Source organism: Pristiophorus japonicus, chromosome X, assembly GCF_044704955.1.
Source record: "Pristiophorus japonicus isolate sPriJap1 chromosome X, sPriJap1.hap1, whole genome shotgun sequence".
NCBI lineage: Eukaryota > Metazoa > Chordata > Chondrichthyes > Pristiophoridae > Pristiophorus > Pristiophorus japonicus.
In genome coordinates this window covers 37,210,582-37,222,617 of record NC_092010.1, presented here as the reverse complement: position 1 = coordinate 37,222,617, position 12,036 = coordinate 37,210,582, and the positions used below count along the sequence as shown (strand labels likewise).

At 47.4% G+C, this 12,036-nt stretch overlaps 1 protein-coding gene across 2 annotated transcripts; it reads left to right on the top strand.

The window, feature by feature from the left end:
- LOC139240994 (zinc finger and BTB domain-containing protein 39-like) lies at positions 1-11,701 on the top strand. 2 transcript variants are annotated; one of them, XM_070869656.1, is made up of 2 exons: positions 1-59; positions 9,278-11,701. In XM_070869656.1, the coding sequence occupies exon 2, from the start codon at positions 9,385-9,387 to the stop codon at positions 11,512-11,514; it is 2,130 nt and encodes a 709-aa protein (XP_070725757.1). In that variant the 5' UTR covers positions 1-59; positions 9,278-9,384; the 3' UTR covers positions 11,515-11,701. The 2 variants fall into 2 exon arrangements, with proteins under 2 accessions (XP_070725757.1, XP_070725756.1); XM_070869655.1 differs by having other exon boundaries at positions 6-121.
- Positions 11,702-12,036: the final 335 nt, after the last annotated feature.

The window sequence follows — 12,036 nt, the reverse complement described above, 5'->3', positions numbered from 1 at the left end:
TGCGAGTCTCCCGGCGGAATCTCTTTGCCGATTTGTGTGAGGCAGGCTCTGTGGTCGAGGTCCGTGCGGCGGTGCCCGGGTTGCTATGGTTGTCAACAGGCTTTAAGTTGTTTGTAAGCCGGTAAGCGGACCAGGGCGAGGCGGGGTGGGCTGGCTGGCCTGGAGCGGGTCGGCAGCAGCAATGGGGATGGCGGAGCAGGGCCTAATCTGGTCCCGGTCTCCAGTCCCCGGCCGGCCGGCGGGCGGGGGGGAGGAGGCCGGCACTGGGGGAAGGAAGGGGGGAAAACAAGATGTCTGAGGTGCGAGCTTTGGCCTTTGTTACCGCGGGGACTGTGCGGGGAACCGAGCGCCTCCCGGGCCCGCACTCAGTACCCAGAGCCCGGGATCCCCGGCCCGGGCAGTGACCGTGTGGCCCTCGGCACTGTGCCCACCCCCACCGGGCTGGACCCCGGCGCCTGTGCTCCGGCTTGAAGATAAGCGGGAAGGCGACATCCTCTTCTCCAGAAATTCCTGGGCTGGCCACAGCCTGGGGAAGGGAATCGAATTTCTGATCCAGGACAAGGAACCTGGCAATCAACTTTTCTTAATTTAAAGGGAACTTCTCTTGCTCAGAACACAGTCTCAGGCCATTGAGGACTGAGATGAGGAGAAACTCCTTCACTCAGAGGGCTGTGGAGGCTCAGTCTTTGAGTATATTCAAGACAAGATGGATAGATTTTTGGATATTAAGAGAATCATAGAAATTTACAGCACGGGAGGAGGACATTTCGGCCCATCGTGTCTGTGCTGGCCGACAAACAGCTTTCCAGCCTAATCCCACTTTCCAGCTCTCGGTCTGTAGCCCTGTAGGTTACGGCACTTCAAGTGCACATCCAAGTACTTTTTAAATGCAATGAGGGTGTCTGCCTCTACCAACCTTTCTGGCAATGAGTTCCAGACCCCCATCACCCAAATCAGGAATTTGGGGACAGTGCAGGAAAGTGGAGTTAAGGTCGAAGATTAGCCGTGATCTTATTGAATGGAGGAGCAGGCTCGAGGGGCCGAATGGCCGACTCCTGCTTCTATTTCTTATGTTCTTACCGCTGCTGCCAGTTTTGAGAGTATGTTTGCCATCTCATTCGCTCAGTTAAATCAGCCAAGGTGTACAGTGCAGTTTTCATCACTTCTGAAGTTAAATCCACTGCTGCTTTTATGATGCTGCAAATGTCTCCATCAATAGCAAACACCTGGTTATAGAAAGTCTTCAAAAGTCTTGAAATTTAGCACTAAATTATTGTTGCCCCTTTCCCCCTCCACCCCCCCCCCCCACCCCACCCCCGATTTGTGGGAAATGCTTCACTCTCGAGTTTGTCAGCTTGAGCCCTAAGCAAAGTTTGACCTGTGAAACAATTTGAGTAAACTCCTATTTTATTTACTTAAATGTGTGAACAGTTTTGACCTGATTTTGGTTTAAGTTAACATTTGGCTTTGAAAGAAACATTCTAAATCAAATTAAGTCAGTGAAGGTCAAAGTTGTTTTAGTAAGCAGACTTCATAATGCAAAAATATCTTTGTACATTTGATTTATTTTTGTAGTCTGAAGAGTGTCCAACTCTCTCAGATGTTTTATCATATTGTCAAACTTATTTTAAGACTACAGTTTGTTTTTTTTGCATCTCATTTTTCTAGCTGTTTGGTTCAGAGAATTATGTGGTTTTGTAACCCAGGATAGCTTCATGAGGCATAATCTTTGAAATTAGAATGGGGAATATTCAGTAGCATTGCATTGTCACAGTAAATCTGTGAATGAACATTTCTTTTTTCACAATTCCTGAGTGCAATAGAAAACATTAACAAATTAACACCCAAATAATTGCTGGATTAAAGTTCTACATTATCTGCTTTATAACTGTAAAATGATATCCAAGACTGCTGAGAGCAGTTTTTACAGCAAACAGAATCATGGATGCAGGTTTTTTAAAATTTGAATTCAAACTGCCATAGTGGGATTTGAACGGACATCCAGGCCTCTGGATTACTAATCCAGTAACAATCACTACACTATCACATCCCTTGACCATGTGTTGCTCATTGCTCTTTGTATATAGAGCACTTTACAACTGTCTGTATTAAATTTAACCTGCTGCTGATCTGTCCACTTGCATGTCAGATCAGTTAACTTGGCCAGTGCCAGACAGGAAATCAAATGGCAATTTGTTGGTTTGTATGGCTCAGCTACTTGATGTTTGCTAAGTCATCAGGAAGCTAAGTTCTTAAATTCTGCAACAAACATTTGTGTAACTTCCCGAGCTCCCACTAAAACACGTTGTCAGACCTCTTAATACGTACATTGTGAGAGACAATTGTCCTGTAGTCTACATGTCTTGTTGAGACATTTTGATTTTTGCTGAGAAAATACTATCCAAGAATGTTTTGCTTAATGCTGCAACTACTGCACTTCCCCAACAGCGGGTTAAAGGGTCCCATTTAACTTGGCCCCACCAGATCAAATTGAACACACTGCAAGTAATTTCAGATTTATCAAGACAACCTGACAGAACATTTACACTTATCGACTTTTGAAAATCTTCTCTTTCTCTGATACAGTAACACAGAAAAACATCTTTTGAAGAATAAATCAATGCAAAATTTGAAGGGTAGGTAGTTTTAGTCGAAGAGAGTGAGGCCCGATAGTGCGTGATGTGACCCAGTCAGATCTGCTTCTGGATGGATCAGCTAATTTCTGAAGTTTTATATGCTGCTGTGAAATCTGTGTCAGTGCTGAAGCTGTCTATTAGACTACTGTAAAATCCCCGGGGTATGCACTAACTGTTTTCAGGATTTTAATCGTGTCCCCTTCATCCAACCATTTCGCTCACTGTTGCTGTGACTTGCGCAACTCTGATTAGAAAGTACTCTATTTGTTCCGCATCCTTATTATTTTAACAGCAAAAACAATTATTTTTTTTTACTTGCAGATTGGTATTATAGACACTCAGAATTACTGGTAGTGATGAATGAGAAGCTGTGTTTTTGAGGTTTGTCCTAACACAGTAAAATCCCAATACACACACTTGGTTATTGCAAGCACTGCCTCTGGTGTATTGTTCCATCGTGCCAACCACAATTCAATACCTTGCCCAAATGATCATTCTTCACTTGAGAATCTAGACTCCGTGTTGGTCAGCTATTTGACTGCAGGGATATCCTAGCTGACCCTAATCCTCTCCTCACCAGTGGGATGTGTATTTTTTTAATCAAGAACCACTAGACTGATCACGACCAGGAATACTGGCTGATTCCCCCCCTTCTATCCCTGGCAAAATGCAGTGCCAGCCTCCGCCCCCCAGCCCCCGCTGCTGCAATGTATCAACGCAGCAGTATTAACACCTCCCAAATCCGTGTCCATCTTTCCCTCCACTCCCCTTCTCCAATTGTGTTTCTGCCACAATACCAAGATGGCCCTAACAGAATTCGCCAATGACTTCTTATATGACTGAGAATGCAGTGCATTATTCCTCCTCGACTTCTCTGCAGCCTTTGACACAGTTAATCACACCATCCTTCTCCAATGCCCCATCTCCATTGTCCAGCTTAGTGGGACTGTCCTCGCTTGCTTCCAGCTATGGCTTAGTGGATAGCACTCTTGCCTCTGAGTCAGAAGGTTGTGCGTTCAAGTCCCACTACAGGGACTAGAGCACAAATACCCAGGTTGACACTGTCGGAGGGGCAGTGCTGAGGGAATGCCGCACTGTCGGAGGGGCAGGACTGAGGGAGCGCTGCACTGTCGGAGGGGCAGGACTGAGGGAGCGCTGCACTGTTGGATGGGCAGTACTGAGGGAGCGCCGCACTGTTGGATGGGCAGTACTGAGGGAGTGCTGCCCTGTTGGAGGTGCCATCCTTTGGATAAGACGTTAAACCGAGGCCCCATCTGTCCCCTCGGGTGTCCTGGCCAATATTTATCCCTCTATCAACATAACAAGATTGTCTGGTTATTATCACGTTGCTGTTTGTGGGAGCTTGCTGTGCGCATTTGGCTGCCGTGTTTCCTACATTACAACCGTGACTACACTCCAAAAGTATTGCATTGGCTGCTTTGGGATGTCCGATGGTCGTGAAAGGTGCTATATAAATGCAAGTCTTTTGACCAATTGTAGCCAGGGAATCCTCAGCAATGTTACTTCTCCTGCAGTGTTGCCTCCAGAGTCTCCCAAGGATCAATCAATCTCTTCCTCATCTGCATGCTGCTGCTTGGCAACATCATCCACAGACGTGGGGTCAACTTCCACATGTATGTTGACGGCACGCAGCTCTCTCTCTCTCTCTCCACCACCTGTCTCAACCCTTCCAATGCCTCTGCGTTGCCAGACTGCTTGAAGGACGTCCAGATTTGGATGAGCCACAATTCCTTCCAGTTAAACATTGGGCAGACTGAATCCATTATTTTCAGCCCTCACCCCACGACAAACTCTGCACCCTTGCCACCAATTCCATCCAGCTTTCCGGCCACTGTCTCAGGCTGAACCAGACGGCTCACAGCCTTGGCATTGTATTTGACCCCGAACTGTGTTTCCGGCACCGTCGCAAAGACAGCCTACTTCTGCCTCCATTACATCACCACCTGCCTCAGCCCATCTACTGCAGAAACCCTCATCTCATGCCTTTGTTACCTCCAGACTCGACTGTTCCAACATACTCCTTGCCAGCCTCCCATCCGCCACCTTGCGTAAACGTCAGCTCTTCCAGAATCCAGCTGCCCGTCTTCTATCTTGCACCAATTCCCGCTGTTCTCGCTGACCTATATTAGTTCCTGGTCCTCCCATGTCCAAAATTAAAAATTCTCAACCCCTGTGAATCTCCTTGGGACTTCTTTTTCCCTCTACATTAAAGGTACGATCTAAATGTAAATTGTTATTATTCAAATGGTACGCACAAAGCAGGGTGATGTTAATGGGGAACGATACTTAACACTGTTCCAAATGCTGCAAGGGGAGATAACTACAGACTTGCTGTTAACTTTGTTCTCATCGTCTTATGCGTTAAAACCGCTGGTGAAAGATGGCGCTGTCGACGAGAAAATGTTCGGAGTGAGATTTATAATCAAAACGTGACTCAGATGGTGTGCCCATTTTAACAGATGGTGCTGTGGTTATTTTTAAGAATGAGATAATAAAAGTGTCAGCTGTGGCTCAGTGGGCAGCACTCTCGCCTCTGAGTCAGAAGGTCGTGGGTTCAAGTCCCACTACAGAGACTTGAACACACAAATCTAGGCTGACACTCCAGTGCAGTACTGTGGGAGAGCCGCATTGTCGGAGGGGCAGTACTGAGGGAGCGCCGCACTGTCGGAGGGACAGTACTGTGGGAGAGCCGCACTGTCGGAGGGGCAGTACTGAGGGAGCGCCTCACTGTCGGAGGGGCAGTACTGAGGGAGCGCCTCACTGTCGGAGGGGCAGTACTGAGGGAGCGCCTCACTGTCGGAGGGGCAGTACTGAGGGAGCGCCGCACTGTCGGAGGGGCAGTACTGAGGGAGTGCTGCACTGTCGGAGGGGCAGTACTGAGGGAGCGCCGCACTGTCGGAGGGGCAGTACTGAGGGAGCGCCTCACTGTCGGAGGGGCAGTACTGAGGGAGCGCCTCACTGTCGGAGGGGCAGTACTGAGGGAGCGCCGCACTGTCGGAGGGGCAGTACTGAGGGAGCGCCTCACTGTCGGAGGGGCAGTACTGAGGGAGCGCCGCACTGTCGGAGGGGCAGTACTGAGGGAGCGCCGCACTGTCGGAGGGGCAGTACTGAGGGAGAGCCGCACTGTCGGAGGGGCAGTACTAAGGGAGCGCCGCACTGTCGGAGGGGCAGTACTGAGGGAGCGCCTCACTGTCGGAGGGGCAGTACTAAGGGAGCGCCGCACTGTCGGAGGGGCAGTACTGAGGGAGCGCCGCACTGTCGGAGGCGCGGTACTGAGGGAGCGCCGCACTGTCGAAGGCGCAGTACTGAGGGAGCACCGCACTGTCGGATGGGCAGTACTGTGGGAGTGCTGCACTGTCGGAGGGGTGGTACTGTCGGAGGGGTGGTACTGAGGGAGCGCCACACTGTCGGAGCTGCCGTCTTTCGGATGAGACGTTAAACCAAGTCTGCTCTCTTAGGTGGACGTAAAAGATCCCATGGCACTATTTTGAAGAAGAGCAGGGGAATTCCCCCCCCGGTGTCCTGGCCAGTACTTATTTCTCAAACAACGTAACAAAAACAGATTATTTGCTCATTATCAAATTGCTGTTTGTGGGAACTTGCTGTGTGCAAATTGGGTACTTCATTGGCTGTAAAGTGCTTTGGGACATCCGGTGGTCGTGAAAGGTGCTAGAGAAATGCAAGTCTTTCTTTCTTTCTTACTACACTACAAAAATAATTGGATTTGAAATGCTTTGGGTTGTTTTGAGAATGTACGGGGTACTTTATAAATCTTGTTCTTTTTGTTTCACACGAGCTTCACTTGATGGGTCTGACTGGATACAGCCTGGTCATTAACCTCCCCTCTGATGAGTGATGGCAGTGCTGCACTCAGCCTTTCCAGCGAACCTCGCTTTCCATGCAGGACATCACTTGGGGAAGTGGTGGCTTGCAAAGCTCTCGCCAGTCAATCCGGTGCTTTAGATAAGCTCATTGTAACGAATGGCACAAAGCTCCGAGATTTTGAAATTCAGACTAAGTGGAACTGTTTAGAAAGCAGGGCCACTGATGGATGTATGGTCACCCCTTGGTAAATGATCAATAATCCCAGACTCGTACGCCGCAGCATAGCTGAGGGAGTGCTACACTGTCGGAGGGGCAGTACTGTGCAAAATGCCATAATTGACACAACGTTTAGGATGTGGTAGAATTCTCAGTGAACAGTACCCCTTTCCCAGACCAAGTCCAGTAACTTTGGCAATGACCCAATAAGGTATGCCTGCAATTGACCAGTCTCTCTTATCAGTTCCACTCCAAGCTTATGAAGCTGTGCTGTGTTTTTCTTATGGTTTCGTTATTTTCAGGTTGCTTTATCATAGAACGGTTGTGTGTCTGCGTAAAAGTATTATTAGTTTATCAGCAAATGAACCTCCTTGTGTTTTTATCCACCTCTCCCCCTTTAAGATGTTCCTTAAAACCTACCTCTTTCACCAAGCATTTGGTCACCTGTCCTAATGTCCTCTTCTTTGGCTCGGTGTCAATTTTTGTCTGATTGCGTTCTTGTGAAGGAAGCACCTTGGGATATTTTACTATGTTCAAGGCGCTATACAAATGCAAGTTATTGTAGCCCTGCTGCTTAACAGTTCTACAGCCTTAATTTTAAGTCCTGAATTGTAATGGTCACCACATTACAGGAAAGATGTGCTTGGACTAGAGGGTACAGAGGAGAGTAGTGGGGTGCCGCAGGGATCGGTGCTGGGGCCTCAACTATTTACAATCTATATTAATGACTTGGATGAAGGGACCGAGTGTAATGTAGCCAAGTTTGCTAATGATACAAAGATGGGTGGGAAAGCAAATTGTGAGGAGGACACACAAAATCTGCAAAGGGATATAGACAGGCTAAGTGAGTGGGCAAACATTTGGCAGATGGAGTATAATGTGGTAAAATGTGAGGTTATCCACTTTGGCAGAAAAAATAGAAAAGCAGATTATAATTTAAATGGAGAAAAAGTGCAAAGTACAGAGGGAGCTGGGTCCTTGTGCATGAAACACAAAAAGTTAGTATGCAGGTACAGCAAGTAATCAGGAAGGCAAATGGAATGTTGGCCTTTATTGCAAAGGGGATAGAGTATAAAAGCAGAGAAGTTCTGCTACAACTGTACAGGGTATTGGTGAGGTCACACCTGGAGTACTGCGTGCAGTTTTGTCCTCCGTATTTAAGGAAGGATATACTTGAATTGGAGGCTGTTCAGAGAAGGTTCACTAGGTTGATTCTGGAAATGCGTGGGTTGATTTATGAAGTTAGGTTGGGTCTATACACATTGGAGTTCAAAACATCTTACATGGTGGATGCAGAGAGGATATTTCCACTCATAGGGGAAACTAAAACTAGGGGGCATAGTCTCAGAATAGTGGGCTGCCCATTTAATACTGAGATGAGGAGAAATTTCTTCTCTGAGGGTTGCAAATCAATGGAATTCTCTGCCCCAGAGAGCTGTGGAGGCTGGGTCATTGAATATATTTAAGGTGGCGATGGACAGATTTTTGAGCAATAAGGGAATAAAGGGTTATGGGGAGCGGGCAGGGAAGTAGAGCTGAGTCCATGATCAGATCAGCCATGATCTTATTAAATGATGGAGCAGGCTCGAGGGGCCAAATGGCCTACTCCTGCTCCTATTTCTTGTGCTCTTGTGAGATTTAGGAGGATGTTACCAGGACTGGAGAATTTTAGCTATGAGGAAAGATTGGATAGGCTGGGGTTAATTTTTTTATATTTATTTGTCCACGGGATGTGGGCGACAACCGACAAGGCTAGCATTTATTGCCCATCCCCAATTGCACTTGAGAAGGTGGTGGTGAGCCGCCTCAGCTATTTCAGAGTTAAGACAGTGTGGGGCTGGAGTTACATGTAGGCCAAACCGGGTAAGAACGGCAGGTTTCCTTCCCTGAAGGACATTAGTGAACCAGATGGGTTTTTACGACAGTCCAGTAGTTTCATAGTCACCATTACTGATACTTGCTTTTTATTCCAGATTTATTTAAAAAACTCAATTTAAGTTCCCCAGCTGCGGTGGTGGGATTTGAACCTGGGTCGCTGGATCATGTCCAGGCCTCCGGATTATTAGTAACATAACCACTAGGCTACTGTGCCCAGTAGGAACAAAGGAGGCTGAGGGACGACTGAATCAAGGTGTATAAAATTGAGGGGCCACAATAAGAGTGCATAGGAAGGACCTATTTCTCCTAGCAGAGAGGTCAATAACCAGGGGGCCTAGATTTAAAGTAATTGGTGGAAGGGTTAGAGGGGAGTTGAAGAGAACTTTCTTCACCCAGAGGATGGTGGGGGTCTGGAACTCACTGCCTGAAAGGGTGGTAGAGGCAGGAACACTCATGCATTTTAAAAAGTACCTGGATGTGCGCTTCAAGTGCCGTGACCTGCAGGGCTACGGACCAAGAGCTGAAAAGTGGATTTAGACTGGATAGCTCTTTTTTTCCAGCCAGCATGAACACAATGGGCTGTATGGCCTCCTTCTGTGCTGAATATGTCTATGATTCTATGAAAAGATACATGAGGCATTGAAAAATGTTCTATTTGTAGTATCTTGCATTGCAACTAACGTAACTGTTTTCATTTGCAGACGTACCTTTACACAAGATATCTTTCATGGAAAGGTGCAAGGCAGAGTGCTTTATTGGCCAGCCAATTTGTGTTTAGCGGTAATTTTCCAAAGCACGACCAGAAAGAATGGGTATGAGAATTAAACTGCACAGTGCTGACCACCCTAATAACCTCCTGAAGGAACTCAATAAGTTTCGGCTCTCTGAGACCATGTGCGATGTGATCATTGTGGTCGGCAACCGGACATTTTCCGCACACAAGTCGGTGTTGGCGTGTGCCGCTGGCTATTTCCAGAAGCTCTTTCTCAATTCCGAGGTAAACACCGCAAGAACGTACGTCGTCGATTTTATCACCCCAGCAAACTTCGAAAGAATCTTGAATTTCATCTACACGGCGGAGCTTTTCACCGACCTCATCAATGTGGGTGTTATCTACGAGATGGCGGAGAAGCTGGGAATGCAGGATCTGCTGAAGGCCTGTTACTCCACCTTCCCCGACTTGGAAAAAACCCAAACCTCCAAACCCGCCGAAGCCTACCCACCTCTCACCGGGGCCTCGAATGACCAAAATCCCCCCCCCGTGCCAGACACCAGAGGCCCAGGCCCACCGTTCTGTCAGAACAGGAGTTACATCATGCAGGTTGAAGTAGGAGAGAGTTTTAAAAGTGAGGAGCGAAATCTGGTGAATGAAAATGGTCCGAGTCTGCCCGTGATGTACCAGCAGTCAACAAAGACTGAAGATAACCTGGAGATGGAGTACAGTCAATCCACGTCGACTGAAAATACGTCTCTGGCCTCGAGTAAAGGCCCGTGTGAGCTGTATGAGATACAGAGTAATGGATATTATAATCAAACTGGCTTAATGATGGCGGGGGAACCTCTCAAGGAGAGTAGTAGTCCCTGTGTTGGTAACAATGTTGACCTCCAGGATCATTCAATGAAGGAAATGGAGTGCATGCAGTTTGAAGGGATTGAGCACGATGGCCTTAATTTCGATGACCACCAAGAGAGCAGAGGTCCTTCCGAAGAGGTCATCGAGCTAACCGACGACAGTGAAGATGACAATCTTGCCGGTGTTAAGGATGGCAACAGTGAAGGCAAGAGCCAGCCATGCCAGGTGTGTGGGAAGGTCTTACCAGCCAACATCGGATTGATTCGGCAACACGGCAAGCTGCACATTGATGCGAAAGAGGGGCTGTGCATTGTGTGTGGTGCGAAGTTCACTGACCGCAGCTCTCGGATCACCCACGTTTTGTCTCATGTCGGAATCTTCCTCTTCTCCTGCGACATGTGTGAGATGAAGTTTGTGACGCAGTGGCAAGTGGCTGGACACCGGAAAGCCAAACCGTACGATACGAACATTATTGTCCAGCCGAATGCCATGCTTCCAGCTGAAGCCAATTTTGGGGGCTCTCCCATGGAACTTTTTTGTGCTGTCTGTGGAAAGGCCATGACCAAAGACTACCTGGCTGTGAAAGAACATATCCTCTCTCATCTGGACATGAAAAGTCTCTCCTGCTGTGTCTGTGAGCAGCCGTCCCGATCTGTCTGTAGCCTAATGTGGCATGTTTTGTCCCACATGAACATATCTATCTTTTCCTGTTCTGTATGTGGTAATAGCTTTGTAGATCGAACCGTTCTAGAGCAACACATGGCCTCACACCAGGGTATGGAGTATTTATATGAATGTAATTTTTGCAGTCGGAAGTTCCGGTTAGAAGCCTCTTATCAAAACCACGTGAAGATACACAAGAGGCATAGCTTAGACGGCACGAAAAGTCTCCTTGCCCAACACCAATGGCTCAAAAAGACCTTAACGACGTCGCCATCAGACGAGTCTACTAGTGATGGACACGTGCCTGGTCTACACCAGGAGGCCCTTCTGACCCTTCCCACAAACCACGGCAAGACCAACTCCAAAGGGAACTGGTATGAATGCGAATTTTGTGGGAAGAGGTTTTCCCATTCAAGCGAGTTTCAGTACCACCTGCGAATCCACTCCGGAGAGAAACCCTATGAATGCAAACTGTGCCACAAGTTCTTCCGGGGCCGTTCGACCGTCAAAAACCATCTAAAGACCCACTCGGGCGCCCTCATGTATTGCTGCACAGTTTGCCAGAAATACTGTCCCACCTTGAACCTTATGATCAAACATGTGGAGATGCACAAAGATGGAGGACTGCCTCCCGACTTTAACATTGCACAGACCTTTATGTACATCGTGCATTCCAAACAGCCAGTGAAAATGATGGACTAACCACTGGAAAAGGAACCGGTCCCGATGTTGGTTTGAGAAACTGTATTCAGAAATAGACATCAAATAAAGCCTCATTTTAATGTACAGTGGAACCTTCGAAACTAAGATCACTTCCTTTTTTAGGGAGAGGTGCTAGTTGACAGAACTTTAAAAAAAAATTAAATTTTATAGATATTACTAGCTTTTACGGTGCTAACATTACTGTATAACGAGGTTGTCGCTTTACTGTCTATTTTTATGTGGGGGGGCTGGGTGTGGGGGCAGCAGAGAATGTGTTACTGTGCAAAAATCAAATAATGTCCAAACTGCACTACTATTTGAGCATTAGAATCTACTCTGGTACAAGATGGTAGCTTCAGTGATTGACGATTTTCTGCTTCAGGATCACCGGGGTCCAAATGTACAGGGTCACATAGTACCATTGAATGTTGCTGTCACAGTCTCCTGGGAATTGACACAGTCTGAGGGAAGGGGGGAATGGGGGGTGTCACTTAATTGAGGCTTGCACTGTACTACACACTT